This window comes from Rana temporaria, chromosome 3, assembly GCF_905171775.1.
Source record: "Rana temporaria chromosome 3, aRanTem1.1, whole genome shotgun sequence".
Classification (NCBI taxonomy): domain Eukaryota; kingdom Metazoa; phylum Chordata; class Amphibia; order Anura; family Ranidae; genus Rana; species Rana temporaria.
The window spans coordinates 357,248,067-357,272,136 of NC_053491.1; the positions used below are offsets into that span (position 1 = coordinate 357,248,067).

Consider the following 24,070-nt stretch of genomic DNA (forward strand, 5'->3'; position numbering starts at 1 on the left):
CCCTGTTACACAGGGGCACAAAAATTAGGCCTTAGGCCACGTGCAAAGTATTGCATCAAAAATTGTTATTAGACGCCCCTGTTACACAGGGGCACAAAAATTAGGCCTTAGGCCACGTGCAAAGTATTGCATCAAAAATTGTTATTAGACGCCCCTGTTACACAGGGGCACAAAAATTAGGCCTTAGGCCACGTGCAAAGTATTGCATCAAAAATTGTTATTAGGCGCCCCTGTTACACAGGGGCACAAAAATTAGGCCTTAGGCACTGGTGGCGGAGCACAGAAAAACAAAATTTCTTACTAGCTAACAGCATGAAAAGTGAGGAGGAGAAGGATATTCCATCAGCAGCACAACAGGACAGTCACTCAGCATCAGCAGTCTCAAAGGGATCTGATATTTCAACACAAAATTCTTATTCAGTAACATCAGCATCAGGTGCTTGGTAGCCGGTGTTGATCCAAGCCTGATTCATTTTGATGAAGGTCAGTCGATCAACAGAGTCGGTGGAGAGGCGTACCCTGTGATCGGTCACAAAGCCTCCAGCAGCACTGAATGTACGTTCTGAAAGAACACTGGATGCAGGGCAAGCCAGTAGCTCAATTGCGTACTGTGCAAGCTCTGGCCAGTGATCCATCCTCAAGACCCAGTAAGCCAGAGGATTTTCCGTGGGGAAGGTGTCCAAGTCGGATCTTGCCGCTAGGTATTCCCGGACCATGTAAACCAGACGCTGGCGATGGTTGCTGGAACCGGTCAGACCTTGGGGCTGCGGATTAAAAAATTGTCTGAACGCATCGGTCAGACGGCCACCTTCTCCACCGCTCCTTCTCTGACTCACCGAAGCCTCAGCAAGACGTTGTCCAGGGCCAGGTTTTGGTAATCCCCCCGGTTCTGGGAACGCATTGCACAGACCCTTCTGCAAGGCCTCCCGCAGTAGTTTCATCTTCTGCTCCCTCTGCGATGGCAACATAAGATCCGTTACCTTACTCTTGTAACGTGGATCAAGGAGAGTTGCCAGCCAGTAATGATCCCTCTCCTTGATAGCACGTACACGAGGATCCTTACGCAGGCTTTGCAGAATCAGGGAGGCCATGCAGCGTAGGTTTGCAGAGGCATTCGGGGCACAGTCCTCTGGGTCACTGAGGACGACAGGATCCTCAGCCACCTCATCCCAGCCACGTAAAAGTCCACGTGTTCCTTGGGACTGTAAATGATCCCTTGAAGACTGCTGCTGTTGATGCTGAGTGCTAGGCTCCACCTCCATGCTGCTGATACAATCCTCCTCCTCCTCCTCTTCCTCATCCTCCTCCTCCTCTTCCTGTGTTCCAGGTGGGCAAGCAGGAACAGTGTCTGGATAAAGGGGGCCTTGAGAGGTAAGGAAGTCCTCCTCTTCCTCCCTCTGTTCTGCCTCAAGGGCCCTGTCCATTATTCCACGTAGGGTGTGCTCCAACATGTGAATAAGCGGGACAGTCTCACTGATGCATGCACTGTCACTGCTCACCATCCTCGTGGCCTCCTCAAATGGTGACAGGACAGTGCATGCATCCCTGATCAAGGCCCACTGGCGTGGTGAAAAAAACCCAAGCTCCCCTGAGCCAGTTCTGCTGCCATATTGGCACAGGTACTCATTGATGGCCCTCTGCTGCGTGTGCAGCCGCTGCAGCATGGCCAACGTAGAGTTCCATCTGGTGGGCATGTCACAGATTAGGCGGTTCTTGGGCAGGTTGTATTCCCTCTGGAGGTCTGTCAGCCGAGCAGTGGCATTATATGACCTCCGGAAATGCACACAGACTTTCCTGGCCTGCCTCAGGACATCCTGTAAGCCAGGGTACCTGCCCAAGAACCGCTGCACCACCAAATTGAGAACATGCGCAAAACAGGGCACATGGGTGAGTTTTCCACGTCGCAGGGCAGAGAGGAGGTTGGTGCCATTATCGCTGACCACCATTCCAGGCTTCAGCTGGCGTGGCGTCAACCACCTCTGAGCCTGCCCCTGCAGAGCTGAAAGAACCTCTTCCCCAGTGTGGCTCCTGTCTCCCAAGCACACCAGCTCTAGGACCGCATGGCATCTCTTGGCCTGCATTCCTGCGTAGCCCGTCGTACGCCTACGGAGCACGGCTGGTTCTGAGCCAACATCACCACAGGAAGAGGCCACAGAGGAAGAAGAAGAGGAGGGGGTGGAGGAGAGAGGTGTGTCACAAGCAGTTGTAGTGTTTTGGAGGCGTGGTGGTGGAACAACCTCCAAAACTACTGTGCCTTGACCTGCGCCCTTCCCAGCTGCCAGCAGAGTCACCCAATGGGCCGTAAAAGACAGGTAACGTCCCTGTCCATGCCTGCTGGACCATGAGTCAGCGGTAAGATGCACCTTACCACTGACCGCCCTGTCCAGCGAGGTGTTGCTATTAAACAGCACGCACGCAGTAATAGCGACTGCGGTCAAATGCGATTTAACAGCACGCACGCAGTGACACCAACTGCCTTTAGTTGCTATTAAACAGCACGCACGCAGTAATAGCGACTGCGGTCAAATGCGATTTAACAGCACGCACGCAGTGACACCAACTGCCTTTAGTTGCTATTAAACAGCACGCACGCAGTAATAGCGACTGCGGTCAAATGCGATTTAACAGCACGCACGCAGTGACACCGACTGCCTTTAGTTGCTATTAAACAGCACGCAAGCAGTAATAGCGACTGCGGTCAAATGCGATTTAACAGCACGCACGCAGTGACACCAACTGCCTTTAGTTGCTATTAAACAGCACGCACGCAGTAATAGCGACTGCGGTCAAATGCGATTTAACAGCACGCACGCAGTGACACCAACTGCCTTTAGTTGCTATTAAACAGCACGCACGCAGTAATAGCGACTGCGGTCAAATGCGATTTAACAGCACGCACGCAGTGACACCAACTGCCTTTAGTTGCTATTAAACAGCACGCACGCAGTAATAGCGACTGCGGTCAAATGCGATTTAACAGCACGCACGCAGTGACACCAACTGCCTTTAGTTGCTATTAAACAGAATGCACGCAGTAATAGCGACTGCGGTCAAATGCGATTTAACAGCACGCACGCAGTGACACCAACTGCCTTTAGTTGCTATTAAACAGCACGCACGCAGTAATAGCGACTGCGGTCAAATGCGATTTAACAGCACGCACGCAGTGACACCAACTGCCTTTAGTTGCTATTAAACAGCACGCACGCAGTAATAGCGACTGCGGTCAAATGCGATTTAACAGCACGCACGCAGTGACACCAACTGCCTTTAGTTGCTATTAAACAGCACGCACGCAGTAATAGCGACTGCGGTCAAATGCGATTTAACAGCACGCACGCAGTGACACCAACTGCCTTTAGTTGCTATTAAACAGCACGCACGCAGTAATAGCGACTGCGGTCAAATGCGATTTAACAGCACGCACGCAGTGACACCAACTGCCTTTAGTTGCTATTAAACAGCACGCACGCAGTAATAGCGACTGCGGTCAAATGCGATTTAACAGCACGCACGCAGTGACACCAACTGCCTTTAGTTGCTATTAAACAGCACGCACGCAGTAATAGCGACTGCGGTCAAATGCGATTTAACAGCACGCACGCAGTGACACCAACTGCCTTTAGTTGCTATTAAACAGCACGCACGCAGTAATAGCGACTGCGGTCAAATGCGATTTAACAGCACGCACGCAGTGACACCAACTGCCTTTAGTTGCTATTAAACAGCACGCACGCAGTAATAGCGACTGCGGTCAAATGCGATTTAACAGCACGCACGCAGTGACACCAACTGCCTTTAGTTGCTATTAAACAGCACGCACGCAGTAATAGCGACTGCGGTCAAATGCGATTTAACAGCACGCACGCAGTGACACCAACTGCCTTTAGTTGCTATTAAACAGCACGCACGCAGTAATAGCGACTGCGGTCAAATGCGATTTAACAGCACGCACGCAGTGACACCAACTGCCTTTAGTTGCTATTAAACAGCACGCACGCAGTAATAGCGACTGCGGTCAAATGCGATTTAACAGCACGCACGCAGTGACACCAACTGCCTTTAGTTGCTATTAAACAGCACGCACGCAGTAATAGCGACTGCGGTCAAATGCGATTTAACAGCACGCACGCAGTGACACCAACTGCCTTTAGTTGCTATTAAACAGCACGCACGCAGTAATAGCGACTGCGTTTCTGTGCAATTCAATAGCCCAGTTGCATTAACAGCGACTGCGCTTCTGTGCAAATAAATTGCACACGTGCAGTAACAGGTAATGCGTCTGTGTGTGCAATTAACTAGCACACGTTAAATAACACAGAATAATTATATTTAAAGTAAATTCCTAATGCAGGCAATACAACACGTTAGAGCGCTGCATGTAGAACAATCTCCTGCCTGATAGATAAACTAGCTGAGCTGTACAGTTTATAAATATATTGACAACGCCTAAGGATGTGAATATATTCTCTACAAACTGTACTTTTAACTATACTGACTACACTTCCTACTCTATCTATCTTTCTATCTATCTATCTATCTATCTATCTGGTTAAGACACTGTGTCTCTATCTCTCTATCTCTCTCTGTCTGACTGACTGATCTTCTCTAGAACCGCCAACACACTACACTAGGCAGCCGTGCAGGCTGCCTTTTATAGTGGGGGGCGTGTACTAATCCCCCTGAGCCATAATTGGCCAAAGCCACCCTGGCTTTGGCCAATTATGGCTCTTCGTTTTTTGAGCGCTGTGATTGGCCAAGCATGCGGGACATACAGCATGCTTGGCCAATCATCAGCGCTCAACGCCCCAGTGAATTATGGGACGTTTTGCGTCACTCGAATTTGGCGCGAACGACCCGTTTTGTTCGAGTTTCGACGAACGATCGAACGACCGATGTTCGAGTCGAACATACGTTCGAATCGAACGCGGAGCTCATCCCTACTCTCTATACTGTGTTTGTATACTGTGTATGTATACTGTATGTGTGTGTATACTGTGTGGCCCCATAATCTATTGCCTGGGGGCCCCATATTCTCCTATTGCACGGGGGCCCCATAATCTCCTATTGCTCGGGGGCCCCATGAGTTGTCAGTCCACCCCTGCGCTGACCCTCTAGCTTTCTTGAGTCACTGACCTGGAACAAGTACGCAGAAAGGCCCGGGTTTACTCCCTTTGCCGCCCCAAGGCCGGGTCCTTCAATGCTACCCCCACCGCCCCAAAAAAAACTGAAAGTCCCCCAACCCATGCCCATCATTGCCGCCTCACCGTGCCCATTATTGCCGCCTCACCATCATTGCAGTCTTATCGTGCCCTTATTGCCGCTTCACCTTTTTTTTTAAACTTCAAAACCAAGTTTATTGAGATGTTACAAATAAAAGGCACATACATGTTAGGCATTTGATTAACATTAAGCGATGCCTGATACAGATCTGCAGATATACAATTTACAGTGTAGGTTCATATACCGTTTCACAGCAGTCCCTTTATACAAGGGTTTAACCTTATCACACATAGGAGAAGATACCCCATACGTTCCATATACCCAATACATGCACCATTTGCCGCTTCACCTTTACGGCCGCCTTACTGTGCCCTCATTGCAGCCTCCCTCACCATCTTTGCTGCCTTACTGTGCCCTCATTGCAGCCCCCCCCACCATCATTGCAGCCTTACTGTGCCCTCATTGCAGCCTCACCATCACTGCCGCCTTACTGTGCCCTCATTGCAGCCTCCCTCACCATCATTGCTGCCCTACTGTGCCCTCATTGCAGCCCCCCTCACTATCATTACAGCTCCCTTCACCATAATTACAGCCCCCCTCACCATCATTGCAGCCCCCCCTCACCATCATTGCAGCCTTACTGTGCCAAACAATGTAGCTTCACCAGTCAGTGTGTGCATTACGCACATCGAGCATCTCCTGCTCCTGCTGTGTCACGGAGCTCACTGTGAAAAATTTGGGTGCTCAGTGATAAAAGTCCTGCCCTCCTCCTAGACAGAACACTGCCTCTATCACAGAAGCTGGTCTAGGAGGAGGGCGGGAATTTTATCACAGCGGGCCCAAATTTTTCACAGTGAGCTCCGTGACACAGCAGTCTCCCGCTGTGTGTTACAACTGGCACCGCCCCTGCACCCACTGCCGCCCTGAGGCCTGGCCTCGGTGACCTTGTTGGGAATCTAGCCCTGTATGCAGACAATGATTTCTCATCTTAACTACATACCTGTTCTGGGTCATTGATGCAAAATACTTTTAAGCATAAATGCCATGCAACTCACATTATTAGAATTAGGTTGGTATTGGCAATCTTTATACCTCTTACATCACGTGTGTACGTTAAACCATTATCACACATCAATAAGGCTTTTCACAATAAGATTACCTTATGTACATGCATATAAAAAAAGAAAAAAATGTCCCATTTAAGTGTGAGGTTGGTGTTAAAGATAATTAGATGTCAGGTGACACTTGTTAACTTTTTGATCCAAAACCCAGAAAATATTATCTACATATCTGACTCTTATTAAGCTGGCCATACTGTACATGGATCGAAATTTGGGCGGTTCAGCAGGGACTGGTCGAATTTCCATCCGAATCTGGCCACTGTGGTTGTACAGAAGTTGATCTACCGGTCACCCTCTGTACAACCGCCCTGTTGAATTTTCTCTGCTTGATCAGCACTGCAGGCTACAGCCTGAAAAACTGATCAGTGTATTCTGATGGCAGAAGTCTCCCTGCTGTCAGAATACAATATCTCAGTGGGGAGGGTTCCCCTATCCACATTGAGTGTATGGGTGGCGGAATCTGGTCAGTTTTTTTGTTTCACCTGTAGGTTGACCGAAAAAAAAATAGGCTCATCTGCCTAAATTATTTGTAAAACCCCAAAAAACGTTATAGCCATAAAAGTGTGTGTGGTATGGGGTTAGAAAATCTGTCAGTTCATTTACTGCTATGTTTCCTACTAGGAACATGTCCTTTTACTTCCTGTCTTCACGTCACATTGACAGGAAGTGATTGGAAATCTCTCCAGTGGGGACTGAGACAACAACAAAAACAGTGGGGTAGATTCAGGTAGGGCTGCGTACTCCTTACGGAGGCGCAGCGTCCCGTTTTTGCCCTGCGCCCCCGCAAATTATTTGCGCTACGCTTCATTCACGAAGCAGTAGCCACGTAATTTGCGTGGGCGCTCCTCAAAAATGCCCGGTGTTAGGGCGCGTAATTTAAATGATCCCGTAGGGGGCGGGAATCATTTAAATTAGGCGCGTTCCCGCGCCGAGCGTAGGGCGCATGCTCCGTCGGGAAACCTTCCCGACGTGCATTGCGGCAAATGACGTCGCAAGGACGTCATTTGCTTCAAAGTGAACGTAAATGGCGTCCAGCGCCATTCACGATTCACTTACGCAAACAACGTAAAATTTAAACTTTGCGACGCGGGAACGACGGGTATACGTAACATTGGCTGCCCCTGCTATTAGAAGGAGCAGCCTTACGCGAAACCCGACGGACGGAAACAACGTAAACTGCGTACGCAGGGCTCGCGTAACGTTGTGAATCGGCGTTAGTGTGCAATTTGCATACTATACGCTGACCACAATGGGAACGCCCCCTAGCGGCCAACGTAAGAATGCAGCCTACGATATGACTGGCATAAGAGCCTTATGCTAGTCATATCTTAGGCTGCCGTCGGCGTAACGAGGTTCCTGAATCAGGAGCATTCGTAACGCCGGCGCAAGTAAGCAATTGCGCTGCGTAACTATGGTTACGCAGACGCAATTGCTTATTGAATCTAGGCCAGTGTTTTTTCTGTAAAGGAGGAAAGGGTTAGAACCCCCTTTTGGGTTTCTATTTATATAGGTCTTCTTTTAGCCATGACACCTGTTCCTCTCATTTCTTTTAACTGCGTCAGGGGGCGACAAGAATTATTCCCAAAGGGATCACAGGCATTAAATAAATTCTGATGGAAGTTTTTATTTTTCTCCAAAACCATAAAAAAAAGGTTTTGCTGTCATTGACCTTCAATTATTATTTCATTAAAGACAGTGGGGTTGATTTACTAAAGCTGGAGAGTGCAAAAGCTGGTGTTGCTCTGCATAGAAACCAATCAGCTCCCAGATTTTTTTGTCAATGCTTAATTGAACAAGCTGAATTTAGAAACGGATTGGCTACCAGGCACAGCTGCACCAGATTTAGCATGTTCCTGTTTTAGTAAATCAATCCAATTGTAACATTATGGAAAATTCGAGAAAGGGAGGCCCCGTACACACGACCAGTTTCCTCGGCAGAATTCAGCTTCCGACCGAGTTTCTGGCTGAATTCTGCCGAGAAACCCGGCCGTGTGTACACTTTCGGCCGAGGAAGCCGACGAGGACCTCGGCGAGGAAATAGAGAACATGTTCTCTATTTCCTCGTTGTTCTATGGGAGCTCTCGTCCCGCCGAGCTCCTCGGCGGCTTCAGGGCTGAACTGGATGTGTTTGGCACGTCGAGTTCCTCGGCCGTGTGTACGAGGCCAGAGTGCTTTTTTTAAGGATGGCACCATCATGTTGGAAGGAATATTGCTTGCATTACGTAGTATGAGAGCTGCACAATTATTTGTTAAAAAATCGCGATCTCGATTCTACCCCCCTGTCGATCTCCAATGCAGAGTTTGCCGATTCTTTCATATAACAAGTGGAGAGACTTTATTTGCTCACTCAACTGTCAAAAGAAAATATCCGGGCAGTCTGCCAAGTTCTTAACAGGAAACATTGTAACTAACGCTTCCTTCTTAGATCAAAGGGATAAACTTCTGTGTGTAAAGAAAAATCTGGGCAGTCTGCCAAGTTTGTAACAACATGACAAATTGTAACTAACTTCCTTCTTAGAGCAAATGTCTGTGTGTAAATGCAGGAAGTTTAACCACTTAAAGTCCAAATCTTTTTCTGACACTTGTTTCTTAAGTTAAAATCAATATTTTTTGCTAGAAAATTACTTGGAACCCCCAAACCTTATATATATATATATATATATATATATATATATATATATATATATATATATATATATATATATATATATATATATATTTAGCAGAGACCCTAGGGAATAAAATAGCAATTGCTGCAATATTTTATGTCACACTGCATTTGCCCAGCGGTCTTTTAAATGTAATTTTTTTGGGAAAAATACACTTCAATGAAAAAAACAAAAAACAAAACAGTAAAGTTAGTCCAATTTATTTTTTTGCTTTAATGTGAAAGATTATGTTACGCTGCGAGAATCGTGAGAAAATCGTGATCTATCTTCCAAGTAAAAAAATTGCGATTCTCATTTTAGCCAGAATCGTGCAGCTCTACGTAGTATATGCAAAAGCCTAACCGTGGGCATGATAAAGTACCTGAGTTCATTCAGTTATACATTCTATTGCCTCATTCTCAACCCCCTGTCATGCACAAATTCTTCTACATGAGCCTAATCTACTCTTTCACATCCCAAGGTAAGTACTGCTCCCTCTGTACTCACCCCATTGGATGTAAGCACTGCTAGTCTCATAGACCCCAGAGATGAGGTGGTGTCTCCACCTACCTCTCCTCCTGCTCATTCACAAAATGAGCTGTGGAGCTACATTATGATTGGTCTGGAGGAGCGGGACATGACTGCAACATTGGGATCCATGAAATCTGCAGCTTTTATTGATATAATACCTGGTGATTTATTCAAGAAGATTCTTGTTTAAGTACTTTTTGTTAAAGGGTGACAACCTCTCTGTCCATTGTAATAATACCATAGGTGTGCGCAGCCTGTGGCATTAGGGTGTGCACCCAAAAGCCCAAACACACACTACTGATCACTCACGATGTTCACTCAGAAAGGGAAGGGGCCGGTAAATTACATATTTACTGGCCCCTTCCCCACTCCTAAAACATCCCAGCAGTAACAGCAGATAGGAGAGGAGGGAAGCTGGCAGCACTGCGGGGGGAAAATGTGAGCCAGGGCAGTAGAGGGAATCTGTGGTGCACAGGGAGATTAGGGTGTGCCTGGGCACACCTGGCACACCCTGTGCGCACGCCTATGAATAATGCATTGTCATCCTGGCACACAGGCTTTTGATAGAGAGCATTTTCTGGTATAAATTTCATTGTACTATAGGAGTTATGCCATTGATTCCTTATTCACCATACACATTCAATACATGGTTACGGTAGAATCTGCACTAGATTGTATATTGTATGAAATGCCTTCTAGACTGTAAGCTCTAATGAGCAGGGTTCTCTGATCCCTCCTGTATTGAATTGTATTGTAACCCTCAAGTTGTAAAGCGCTGCGCAAACTGTTGAAGCTATATAAACCCTGTATAATAAAAAATGCAGTGTGTAAAATAAGTATGCAGGCCCTGGATCTGGTTTTTGTGCATCTTAAGCCAGTCATAGATGGTTCGAATCTCAGCCAGTTCAGCATTAACCGTCCGAGATTCGAACCATGTATGAGCAAGCTGATTAGCTGAATGTACTCAAGTTGATCAATTGATCAACTTGGATATAACCAGCCTGCTTGATTTTACATGTGATTATTGCTAGTGGCTGTTATAGCTGATAGCAATAATCACTGTGTTCTCCTGGCAGGGATGGCTTCCACAAACAGTAGAACACAATAGCTCCATGGGAGGGATTCCCTTATCAACACTGTCTGTGTTGATGGGGGAACCAAGCAATTTTCTTTCCTGCAACCCATAGTTGAAGGGAAAAAAAAAAACACTCCATCCATGGCCAGCCTGAGAGTATATGTAAACCTAAAATACAAGCTTTGAAATGTTGCTGTCATTTTAAAAGTAGTTTTCAATATTTCTAAATCTGCAGCTTTTAACTAAAATAATACTTTGCGATTCTGCCAAAAAGGTCCTTAATCGGATACTTCTTGGTGTATGGTGACAATGCTCTGTCCCCATCTCCTAATTTTGCTCCTCAGTTGTCACTCTGTTAAATTGGGATAACATAATAGACTACCAGTGAATTTTTGAGGATACAGTAAAACTTTGGTTTGAGAGTAACTTGGTTTGAGAGCATTTTGCAAGACAAGCAAAATGTTTTAATACATTTTGCCTTGATATACAAGCGATGTATTGATATAAGAGTAGTGTCATGTCACAACTAAGTATAAAAAAGAAGAGAGGAGCCTCTAAGGGTAGCAATATGGTTACATTTAACGAAGGTACAACATTTAGCAACTTATTGATACACTTGGTGCCTCTCTTCTCTTTTATGTAAAAAAAAATGCTTTGATATACAAGTGCTTTGGATTACAAGCATGTTTCTGGAACGAATTATGCTCACAAACCAAGGTTTTACTGTACCTGTCCTGAGAAATGTCACGTAACCATTTCTGAAATGCAAAGAGGATGCAGGAGATCAGCAGCAATGAGGTGCATCATTTTTTTTTTACGATTTCCATTTGCTTAAGTGCCAGACCAGTATCACTGATTTCTTTGTGTGCCTTTGAGTTAAAACAAAGGCTTTTACCATTTGTGAAGCTGGGAATCCCCTGCATCTAGGGTACAGACACATTGTAGGTTGGACATTATACATCATACTTAACTCAGCAGCAGGCTCAGAGTTCTTGTCCCATTAATCTTTAAATCTTATCAAGCAAAGGGGAAGGCTGACTTGCATAACCCCGATGTCTGATCTTTTACTGCCTGTAATAAATGTCAGACATAAGAAGCAAAGAGAGTGTGAATCATAGAGGAGGAGGGCGGCCAAAAGTCTGATTCTATCTATCTATCTATCTATCTATCTATCTATCTATCTATCTATCTATCTATCTATCTATCTATCTATCTATCTATCTATCTATCTATCTATCTATCTATCTACCGAAGCACTAGCATGAACAAGTTCTTGGGTTTAGATAACCTCTATTGAAAAATTGTGACATGCTAGATTGTCATTTATCCAGGACAGGAATGGGTGGCTGTGCTATGGCTACAGTTGCTGTGATTTTTTTGCACATTATCAACACATCTAGCATTATCTTGTAGAACTCATAAGGTGTGCCTTAAAGCGGAGCTCCACCCTAAAGTGGAACTCCCGCTGATCGGAACCCTCCCCCCTCCGGTGTCACATTTGACACCTTTCAGGGGGGAGGGGGGTGCAGATACCTGTCTAAAGACAGGTAAGTGTGCCGATATTAAAAGTCAGCAGCTGCAGTATTTGTAGCTGCTGGCTTTTACAGTAATATTTTGTTTTTTTAGCGGACTTGCGCTTTAATAGTAGCTTATCATGGTAATAATGAAAAAACTGTCATGGTGGACCTCCTATTATAATTTGTAGTTGTAGTCAGAGTCTTCACTTGTGGCATGCGGTAACCCTAACGACCAAGACATGCAGTGTTCCTTGGCCTAGCTGGTCGGTACGCCTAAAAGAGGGCATACCCTAGATAGGAGAATGAGAATGTCTGATGTATGAAATGAAAAAAAGGGAAATGGGAGGGTGGGAACCAGGAAGACGAGCCGAGGAGGGACCTGCAGGACGAAGAGGGATATATACCCCCAGACTCCTTCTCAGTGGCGGTGCGTCCATAGGGACGCAGGAGCGCCGCCCCCTCTGGCTCGCTCACAGCCAGTAAAATATACAGATTCATACACTGTATGTTGAGCGCCGGTCAGCTGAATAGCGGCAGCTGACTGGCTGTGTGGAAGTGCCTATCAGGGCCAGTGCGCATGTGCGCTGTAGACAACGGCATAGGCGCACTGAACGTGCCGGTTTTCTGAATGGGAAAATGCCAGTCCGCTCCGGCCAATCACAGCCGGAGCGGCAATACCCGGAAGACGATCGGCGGGGACATGGCGGTGGCGGCGGCGGAGGGGAACGAGGAGTGCTTCAGGGGCTTTGATCTCAGGTAAGTGACACATAATGAGCTAGTATGCTATGCATACTAGCTCATTATGCCTTTCTCTTGCAGGTTTTTTTTTTCATTTTTTTCGGGGGGAGTTTACTTCCTCTTTAAAGTCAAAGCAGCCAAGTTGGTAGCACATTCAGGAGAACACATTTTTTTGACAGGTCTCCTTTAAAATTGATGTAAACCCAAAGTGAATGGCATTTCATTTTACAGTGTATAATAAATAGTTGTGTATTTTACAAATAAAATACATATTGTTCTCAGTGCTCCTGTTTGATCTACTGCAGCTTCTTTGCAGTTTTCCAGCAGTGGCTACTTGGTATTTCTCAAGTCATATTCCATGATGGTGACAACAGTGGATCATGTCTGGGTCATGTGTGTTTAAATGCCCACTTGCAGTCTATATTACTGTAATCCCATGTATGAGTAACAACCATAGGTGTGTGCAGACTATTGCATTAGGGCGTGCACCCCAAAGCTCAAACATGAAATGTCTTTCTCTGCAGCCTCAGCTGCACAGGACAGTGAATGAATGGGACGTGCTCTGTGCTGAGCGGCTTCCTGTTCATTCACAAACTGAAGCATAATAAACACAGTTTACTATGCTTCTGTTATGAATGAACACAGTAAGTGAGTGTGTTCTCTGTATTCATTTAGAAAAGAAAGGGGCTAGTAAATGACATATTGACTAAGCCTTTGCCCTGCTCTCCATCTTGAAACATCCCCCTGTAGCAGACAAGGGGAGAGGAGATGAGGGAAGCCAGCACCACTACGGGGAGGGAAACAAGGGGTGATGCCCAAGCAGTAGGGGGAATCAGCACCACACAGAGTGATAGGGTGTGCACAGGCCCACCTGGCACATCCCCTGCGCATGCCTATGGTGACAACACAGAAGCACAATTGTGAGGCAGGGACAGAGCAGTGCCACCATATAACAAGTAGTACCCAAACAAGGTAGGTACAGTATCTTCATGGCAGGCTCACCAGGTATTATTTTAATAAAAGCTGATGATGCACTATAAAACCACAGGGTGCAAGGATTCCTCTAGAACTGAGTGCTATTCAGTGGTAATGGCAGCAGGAGTGGTAACTTAGGGCCAGATTCTCAGAGATCTGCATGTTTTCAGCGCAAGTGCCTGATTCACCAAGCACTTGCGTGTAAACTTACGGCGGTGTAACGTAAAGCTGTCCGGCGCAAGCCCGCCTAATTCAAATGGGGCGTGTACCATTTAAATTAGGCGCGCTCCCGCGCCGAACGTTCTGCGCATGCTCCGTTCGGAATTTTCCCGCCGTGCTTTGCGCGAAATTACCGCGCCCCGCCATGTTTTTTGAACGGCGACGTGCTTAACGTAATTTCATATTCCCGGACGTCTTACGCAAACAAAAATAAGAATTAAATTTGACGCGGGAACGACGGCCATACTTTAACATGGAGGAGTAATTTTACCCCATGTAAATAGCACTTTTAACTTTACGACGCGAAAAACCGACGTAAGAGAATGCGACGAACGCGCGTACCTTCGTGGATCGCCGTAATCAGCTAATTAGCATACCCGACGCTGGAAAACAAGGCGAACTGCACCCAGCGGCCGCCGGAGAATTACACCTAAGATCCGAAGGCGTACGAAGCCGTACGCCTGTCGGATCTTAGCCAAAAGCCGTCGTATCTTTGTTTGTGAATGACAAATAAAGATACGACGCGGCAAATTTGATACTCCGGCGTACTTTTTCTGTGAATCTGGCCCTATATACTTTAGTCTTTCCGGAAATTTGCTTAAAGTGGATGTAAACCCCTTCATACAGCCAGTGAAGTGAACAGCCTCAGATGATACACTGAGATGAACCAAATCTCCCTACATAGGTTTTACATGTATATCTGCTGTCTTCACATTTATACACTGTTTAGAATTTTCAGAATGTGTTAGGAAATGTTTTCTTCCTGCTTAACACAGAGTGTGATGTCTGGGCATACAGCCAAGATAGCTAACATTGCTGATTTTAAGGAAAAGCACACACCCTCTCTCATCATAGGCAGAGACTCTCAGAGGTGTTTTGTAACAGGGCCAGCTCCCTGCTAATCTATTTTAGTAACCTCCCCAGACAGAAATTTGAGGCTGCTTTTATCTGATGTGTCAGATAATTTGTCAGGAGTCATCAGGCTGATAACAGAGGAACGGGTCAGGAGACAGCTACGGGACTTGGCTCTTTGAAGAGAGATAACAAAATACTGCAGATATATATGCCCAGCTCAAATTTCATGAATCAGGGTTTACATTCACTTTAAGTGACAGTGTCACTTAAAATGTACCACGTATTATACAGTTCAGCAAAAGAAAAACAAGGTGGACAAACTCTTAATAAGCAACCAATGTTTATTGGGTAGAAATAACAAAGCAAGTATACAGAGATATTATGCCACCTTCTTACTTATTCTCTTAAAGCTGACGCCCTCACTCACTGAGGTCTGGAAAATAATAAAAAACAAAAGCATATTAGAGCTCATGTCATGCACACACATTAGAGATATTCAAGGTATATTATCGAGGCAAAGACTAATGCGCACAATGTAGTGAACCTTTTAGAATTTCACGTGTCAACCATCTAACTTTCTCTGAGATACTGCATAAATTTAAAGGGGTTGTAAGGTCAGAAGGTTTTTTTATCTTACAGTAATGCATTCTATGTATTACTGTAAGATAAAAAGTCTTCTGTGTGCAGCAGCCCTCCTCAGTCCCCCTAAAACGTACCTGAGGTCCATCTCTGTCCAGTGATGTCCACGAGTGTCTCAGCCATCCGAGATTCTCCTTCCTCATTAGCTGAGACACAGCAGTGGCGCCATTGGCTCCCGTTGCTGCCAGCCAAAGTCAGCTAGCCAATAAGGGGAGAGAGGGCAGGGGCCGGGTCGGGGCCCCTTGTCTAAATAGACCCAGGGAGCTATGACTCAGCTCGGGTGCCCCCATAGCAAGCTGCTTGCTGTTCGGACACTGAACAGGAGGGAGGGGCCAGGATCATAGAACTGGGACCCGAGAAGAGGAGGATTCGTACTGTTCTATGCAAATCTACTACACAGAGGGGGCAAGTATAACATGTAAAAATAATTAGACTTTACAATCACTTTAACACCAAAGGAATAATACCAAAAATCCTCAGAACTCTATCCAGCCAGCCCTGGTCTTACAATAGTAAAAACAATAAAGATTGGCTAGGGACTTTGAAGGCACATACAAGTCACAAAATTCAACGTTGTAACATTTGTCTAAAAATCATCCAAAAAACGTCATGTTGAAGTATAAAAAAAGGAACAGATTCACGTAGAAATCTGTTACGCTGCGGCGGCGTAACGTATCCCATTTACGTTACACCGCCGCAAGTTTACAGCGTAAGTGCCTGATTCACAAAGCACTTACCTGTAAACTTGCGGCGCCGTAGCGTAAATCCGCTCGGCGCAAGCCCGCCTAATTCAAATGGGGCAGGCACCATTTAAATTAGGCGCGTCCCCGAGCCGAAAGTACCACGCATGCTCCGTCCGTAAAATTACCCGACGTGCATTGCGCTAAATGACGTCGCAAGGACGTCATTGGTTTCGACGTTAAGGTAAATGGCGTCCAGCGCCATTCATGGACGACTTACGCAAACAACGTGAAATTTTAAATTTCGACGTGGGAACAACGGCCATACTTAACATTGGTTACACCACCTAGAGGGCAGCTTTAGTTTTACGCGACGCATCTCTACGGAAACGACGTAAATTTAGATTGACGGGCAAAGCGGACGTTCGTGAATCGGCGTAACTAGTCATTTGCATATTCTACGCCGATCGCAATGGAATCGCCACCTAGCGGCCGGCCTAGAATTGCAGCCTAAGATCCGACGGTGTAACACAGTTACACCTGTCGGATCTTAGGGCTATCTATGCGTAACCTGATTCTATGAATCAGGTGCATAGATACAACAATCGTATCTCAGAGATACGACGGCGTATCAGGAGATACGCCATCGTATCTCTTTTGTGAATCTGGCCCAAAGAGTTTAAAATGAACAATCATGGCTGCTTGTTATTTGAAACATGTATTTTACAGACAATTTATACAATGTCATGCCACAGCTTCACTCCACATAGAAGTACAAAACAATGATATCTTGCAATTGCTACTGTGAGTTTCAAATGGAAGCGACCCAACGTGTTTTCAATAGACGTGTTCTTCAGGAGTGCTTGAGGTGTTTATTATCATTTAAGGACACAAAGCTATAACAGCCATGTGAAAAAAAAGTTGGGTACACTTAAAACACTACCAGACCAATATGCTGGTAGAAGTGATGATATTGTTGTAAAATTGAAGGAGCTGCATAGGTGTTCCACCGTTGGTGCTCTTTGCAACACTTGCGATCCTCTCTTAAACAGTTGGACTGGTAGTGTTCCATATGTACCCAATGGAGGCATTGATCTGTTTAGTTCACATGGCTGTTACAGCTACATACCATGATACCATAAGGCATCCGAGAAAGGGCATGTGCTTGAAAAGCATTGGGTCGTTTTCATTTGAAACTTACAGTAGCAATTGTAAAATATCATTGTTTGGTACTTCTATGTGGAGTGGCGCAATGGTATAACATGCTATATTATTATCATATTTGTGATTTTATAGTGAATATTATATATCACACTTTGACACATTATAGTACATACAAGACCTTGATTGAAAAGCCCAAGCGCTGAGTGGTGCTGATATAGGAGGGACGGTTTAAGCACTTTTTTTGGCATAATGGTATAACATTGTATGAATTATCTGTGAAGGGCATGTTTTAGATTACAAGTAGTGATGATTGCTCCTTTCAACCACCTGCCGAATGCCTCATGTAGGGGGGTAACAGCAGAGCAGCTCTCCTGCGCTGGATCACGTATCTAGTATGTAATCCAGCACTTCCAGGTAGGGGTCACGAGTGCGCGCGCACGCGCTGTTGGCATGCTGGCTGTGCCTTGATTAGTCACAATACCCTACTTCCATCTAGCCAATCACTGCAGTAATGAAATGTCTCAACATCTTGCTTTGGAAGGTTGGAATGGCTTTCGATTTTTTTTTAAAAGAGGGAGTGGTGATAAGAATGGAAATTGGGGGGAGGGGGGAGTGGTAATCAAAGTTTGCACACAGGTGGTCTTTAAGCTGGTGTATTGAGATTGTTTGCCCTGTTTAAAGGGAAGCAAAATACCTGAATGAGCTGAATTATTATTCTGAAGCTGAATAGATCACAAGTCCTCTTTGAAGCTAGTTTATTCAAAGAGGTTACTGAAGATTGGATGCAGAGACCAGATTTAGCAGCATCAATATGTATTATTAGCATATATTTAACTCCAGGGCTAATTATTCAGTATCACAAGGTCTGAGAATTTGTAGCACACTTTTGTGCACATTGCTAATTCAATGCTACAAATCTATTTGTTCTCAGGATGTGGGGAATTGTGCGCGTGTAGACCTAAAAGTACCACATAGGCGTGCGCACAGGGTGTGCTGGGTGTGCCCAGGCACACCCTAATCACCCTGTGCAGTACAGATTCCCCCTACTGACCTGGCTCCCCACTCCTTCCCTCTGCAGCACTTCCGGCTTTCCTCCTCTCCTCTCCTGTCGACTTTTGCTACAGAGATGTTTTAGGATGAGTGAGGGAAGGGGCCAGTAAATATGTATTCATCAGCCCCTTCCCTTTCTGAATGAACATCGTGAGTGATCAGTAGTGTGTGTTTGAGCTTTGGGGTGCACACCCTAATGCAATAGGCTGCGCACACCTATGAAGTACCATATTAATGATTCTCACCTCTACTAGTTTTCCACCAACGATCTCAGAGGTATGGTGGTATTTGGGAAAATCCACTACAAGCTTTCCTCCTTCCAATCTAACAATGGTCTGCAAGAAAAAAAAAATCGAAATGTAATATTCCACTAGCTCATTATGAAATGCTTACCTTAGATCGAAGCTGTTGCAGAGGTCCCGGTACACTGCTGTGACCGGCGAAACATGTCTCCCAGAGTTATTTCTGGGTTTGCGGACTGCGGCGCTGTGATTGGCCGGAGGCCGCAATGACATCACTCCCCCACATGCGCGGGAGCCGCCAGCCACAGCACAGGCCCTTTAGAAACAGCATGATCGAGCCGTTTCTTCAGTGCACATGCGCCAATGACATCGGCGCAAGCCTATATGGTAAATATCTCCTAAACCGTGCAGGTTTAGGTGATATTTACAGTAACTACAGGTAAGCCTCATTATAGGCGTACCTGTAGGCAAAAGTATTGTAACAGTGTTTACAACCACTTTAAGCAGTTATATGATAATGTTGTATTGCACATGTAAAAAAAAGGATTGATCATTTTTCAAATATATTATTTATATTTTTCAAATATATACTGTATATATACCATAGTTTGTGGATTCTATAACTTTCCTACAGACTAAATAATATACACTGATTTGGGCTATTTTCACAAAAGAAATATAGCAAAATATATTTTGGACTAAACTTAAAGCTCTATTTGTGTGAACAAAATGATTTGTTCGGGTACAGTGTTGCATGACCACTCAATTGTCATTCAAAACTACAACAGTGCTGAAAGCTGACAGTTGGCCTGGGCAGGAAGGTGCCCAGTATTGAAACTGTTAAATTCATTTTTAAAGAAATCCTAATAAAGGTTTGGTTTTAGCCCTGTGACCTTTGGTGCGTGGGTATGTGCACCCACATTTTTGCTCTTATATTGGGATATGTGATAAAGGAGTCACTGATCCAAGGACTCATTGAGTTCTGTAAAAAAAAAGGGCTTCTGTCTGCACAGCTGAACTAACTAAATATGTGATAAGGAGACTCAAACTTCATCTTCTGGCGTGATTGAGGGTCGGTTCACACTGCTCCGACATGTCATGTGACTTCCAGAGCACAAGTCAGATGACATGTCAAAAGCAATGGTTCCCTATGAGAGCCGTCTTAACTGGTCCAACATTGAAAATGCTCCCTGCATAACTTTGGTCCGACTTGGGCACAATTTCAGCACAATCATTTGTTTGTAAGTTGTATCCAAGTGGGATCATCATCTTAACTGATCCGACTTGTGGCATGTGACTTGTGGATCTTGAGGGGGAACCCCACCACAAAATTCATACCAGACCCTTATCTGAGCATGTAGCCTGGCAGATCAGGAAAGGGGGTGATGAGAGAGTGCCCCCCTCTTGGATTATACCTGCCCTCAACATGGGGAGTGGGTGATTTGGGGCAGGGGGGCGCTGAGCCCCCCACCCCAAAGCACCTTGTTCCCATGTTGATGGGGACAAGGGCCTTTTCCCGATAACCCTGGCCAGTGGTTGTGAGGGTCTGCGGGCAGAGGGCTTATCGGAATCTGGAAGCACCCTTTGACAAGGGGACCCCCAGATCCTGCCCCCCATATGAATGAATATGGGGTACATTGTACCCCTACCCATTCAACAAAAGAAAAAATGTAGGGTTTCAAAAAACAAGAAACGGTTTTGGAAAAGACCTTCATGACAAATTAAGAATGTCCCCCTTTATAGCTCTGTGTCTTCTCCCTCTGGTCATCTCCCTCCACTTCTTCTCCCGCTGCATTTTAGTCTTCATTACAATTTTTTAAAATAAATTATATACAAAACCACTACATATTCCCTTTAAATGCCTAGGCTATTAAAAGACTGCATGTTTAGATGACTACACCAATACCTTGAACTTCTTTCCATTCAGTGTTTCAATCTCAGACTCTTGGCCAATGACAAACTTGTTGGTTGCAGTATGCCCGGGGTAGAGCTGTGACCATGTGATCTCATTGCCATTCTGGACTACTTCAGTAGTGTACTTGAAGTCCCTCCCTTTTTCAATTTTCTCATCAGGGATACCTGTGATAATGAAAACAAATATATAATTTAAGGGAATAAAATTAAAAATGAAGATTGTAGAAACATAGAAAAGTGACGGCATAAGTGTTAAAGCACCTTAACGTTTCTTATATTTCTGATATTTACTGGTACTGGTAGTGAGATCTCCAAACCTAAAGTGTAAATGAAGACAAATAGCTAATCTCACAGTTAAGAAGTGTAAACTTTGAAGTGGTAGCAATGCACTCCAGATGTCAACTCTGTGCTCTTCACACCTATCAGCCAGACCATTGTACACTGTGTGAAGTTTGGTTTTGGTATATGTTTAGTTAAAAGTGGTAGGAACACTCAGGATTTATATTGAACTGACCATTTAAAGTAGAACTATAGCCTCCATTAAAAAATACATACTGCAGCACTTAATTATAAATGCATCTACACTTTTTGTTTTCTCTTAGACCCCTGCAATATTACAAAAATACCTGTTGATGCCACCAGTAAAATCCACATTATGCAGCTTTCTGTGATGGGCTAGCACCAGAGCAGCACTGCTCCTGAATTAAAGTGTTACTAAACCCACAACTGTAAAAATCAGTCTGTGTATGAAGTAAAGCAGGGGTGCCAAAACTTTTGAAGAGCGAGGGCCACTTAAGCGACTTGGTAACCGGTCGCGGGCCACAATGCGTGGAGCGGGTGGATGGCTTGTCCGTGTCTACTCTACTATACTCTTTTTTTTTAGTGGATCAGATTGGAGGTAGGACACAAGTCGGTTTTTGTCTGCCACTACTTAGTGGTGAATGGAGAGTGCAATTGGTTGGACTGCTGGACTGACCATGTGAAAGAGGCCCAAGGCCCCTTTCACACTGATGTACTGCAGTTTACCTGCACCACGGGTACAACGCAGTGTACCTTTGGCTTTCCTGCACTTTGCAATAGAGTTCTATTATATTCTGCAGGATTGGTGCACTTTCAGAAAGCTTACCAAACTCGCAGGTAATAACAGAAGTCTATGGCTCAGTGCAGGTGCACTGCTCTGCACCTGCGGATCAGTATGAAAGCAGCCCAGTAACCACTGCAGAACAGATATGCCCATATATACACTGTGATTTTAGTAATAAACTGACCATAAATAACTGTATTCTATTCAATTCCATTCGAGAGCAGGAGGTCACAGGCCACATCAGAGGGCTCCGCGGGCCACATGTTGGGCACCTCTGCAGTAAAGCATGCTTGTTATACTCACTAGTGAGAAATTAACATCCTGCACCTTCACACCTCAGGTTAGCCTCAATTCATCTGCTTATCTGTCCCTCTGCTGAATCCCCTTCTTATCTCTTCCACCACTGTGCCTCTCTGCACATCTGCCCCACCTCTGTACCCTCCTGATCTTCTGTCCCACCTCTGAACCCCTCCTGCTCAATTTCCCCACTGCTGTACCCTCTTCTCACCTATGATATGCATGAAATGCAGAGTGGTGAAAAGAAGCAGAGACGAGACACATCTACCTGTTCTGGCACACTCATCCTGCTGATCCACCTCTCGCATCCAACCCACGTGCTTCTATGTGATGTATGTGATGTATGTGATGTATGGGATGTATGTGATGTCACATACAAGCATCTGGAATAGATGCGCAATGATGAGCCCAGGTCATGGGCATTTTTTGAAAGCAGTGGGCCTGTGTGCAGGTTCTAAGTTGGGCCCCCACAGCTGAGGAAAAGTGTGGCACAAAGTGCCACAGCAAAAATTGGGTGTGATTTTCATTCACTGAATACTGGCTGTGGCTTAAAGGGACACAGAGTGCAGGGGTTCAGTAGTAAGTGACGCAAGGCTTCAGGAAAAATTTAAACGAAAATTCCCAGAAGCTCAACAGTAATTCCACAAACTGTCACCTGACTGTGGTTTTCTCAATCACAGTGAAATCCCTTCTTCCTGAGATTGGTAGTGGCAACCAATCGAGTCTTCTTCCTCCAGATGGTGGAAGGGGCTAGCAGGACTGTGATTGGCTTTAGCAGTGGCCAATGATAGTTCTCCTTCTCCTGGAGACAGGGACCGCCCCCCCCCCCCCCCCAGCAGAACTGCACCCAAACTCTTCCCCATCCTTCCCCCCCCCCCAGTGCAGGTGCCGCTTGTGACACCAGTGCCGAGGGTTGCCTACCTCTGGTCCATACTATTCTGTTTGGATTCAGCTCCTTGAGGGCTGCCCATCAGTTTCTCTTACCATTGTCTCAATGTACTGAAGTCAGAAAATGCCAGCTATGACTAAGCACTGAAGCTACAGTGCGAAACGTTAGCTTTTGTTTAATTTTTTTTGCTGTGGCATGCTTATTTTGTGATCGATTTTAATTAAAAGAACATTTTTTGAGTGCGGCTGTCCAAGTTTCCTTGGTATTTTTGCATCACTATTGCATTGCCGGCCCCCATGGTTTGGCTCCAGTGAGGAGGTTCTTCGAAGACTACTGAGCGGTTATTTTCTCTCTCTACTAATGGGTACTAATGTGGGAGATACTGCAAAAACAAGGAACAGAGGATGCACTAACCTTTGTGAAAGTTTAATTGTGTATAAAAGACAGATGTATACTGTCCATGTTGGGCTTTGCTGTTTTAACACCTATTTATAGAAAATATAATTTTCTGAGAAAATGTCCATTAAGATTATGCTTACCTATGAGCTTCATGAAGGCATCATAATTCTCCTGAGACTCAACCTCATATTTTCCACTGAAGGCCATGGTGCTGTTGCCACACAGAGGGACTACAAAGGGTCTTGGATTGAGAAGAGCAGTGTGTGCAGGTCATTTGGTGGTTCCTTTTTATAAGTCTAGAGGGATGAGACCAGACCTACGCACCAATAAAAATTATCATCCAAGATCTCATGACTGTGTAATCTATATCTGATAAATCACTGATAAATTGGTGTAACTGACCTGTGGGGAAACACCAGGTTCAAACAATTGTAAAGCAACACATGCTGGTGGATATTGTCTTGTGGTTTCAGTTTCCCTTTACATAAATTGTTGATAATTAGACACCTCCGATGATGGTCTGTAATAGAAGAAAAGTGAATTTAATTGATGAGAGTTTTAAGACTTTTTATTATGAACAGTTTATGGAAAAGGATGATAACACTGATCTGCCTTGTTTTCATTTTTTTATTTTTTTTTACAGACTATTTCCTTAACAGTTACTCTAAAGTTCTTTCAATGCATAATTATTATATTATCATTATTATTTGTATTAAATCCCAGGATTTATATAGCGCCAACAGTTTGTGCAGTGCTTTACAAAATTAAGGTAAACTATACAGATACAATACGATTGAATACAAGAAAAAT

At 45.0% G+C, this 24,070-nt stretch overlaps 1 protein-coding gene across 1 annotated transcript; it reads right to left on the minus strand.

The window, feature by feature from the left end:
• Positions 1 to 15,225: 15,225 nt before the first annotated feature.
• Positions 15,226 to 23,538, minus strand: LOC120932677 (gastrotropin-like). Its single transcript, XM_040345225.1, has 4 exons — positions 23,401 to 23,538; positions 20,584 to 20,756; positions 18,681 to 18,770; positions 15,226 to 15,335 (listed from the first exon to the last, which is right to left on the minus strand). Exons 1-4 carry the CDS (start codon positions 23,465 to 23,467, stop codon positions 15,282 to 15,284), a joined length of 384 nt encoding a protein of 127 aa, XP_040201159.1. The 5' UTR covers positions 23,468 to 23,538; the 3' UTR covers positions 15,226 to 15,281.
• Positions 23,539 to 24,070: the final 532 nt, after the last annotated feature.

Bases quoted from the DNA above. Each gene is read 5' to 3' on its own strand.
- LOC120932677 (XM_040345225.1), bottom strand. From the start codon at position 23,467: ATGGCCTTCAGTGGAAAATATGAGGTTGAGTCTCAGGAGAATTATGAT. The intron at 18,771-20,583 runs GTATTGGTGTAG...TTTTTCTTGCAG, and splicing joins TGAATGGAAAGAAGTTCAAG to ACCATTGTTAGATTGGAAGG. The intron at 15,336-18,680 runs GTGAGAATCATT...ATTATTTTCCAG, and splicing joins TTGGTGGAAAACTAGTAGAG to ACCTCAGTGAGTGAGGGCGT.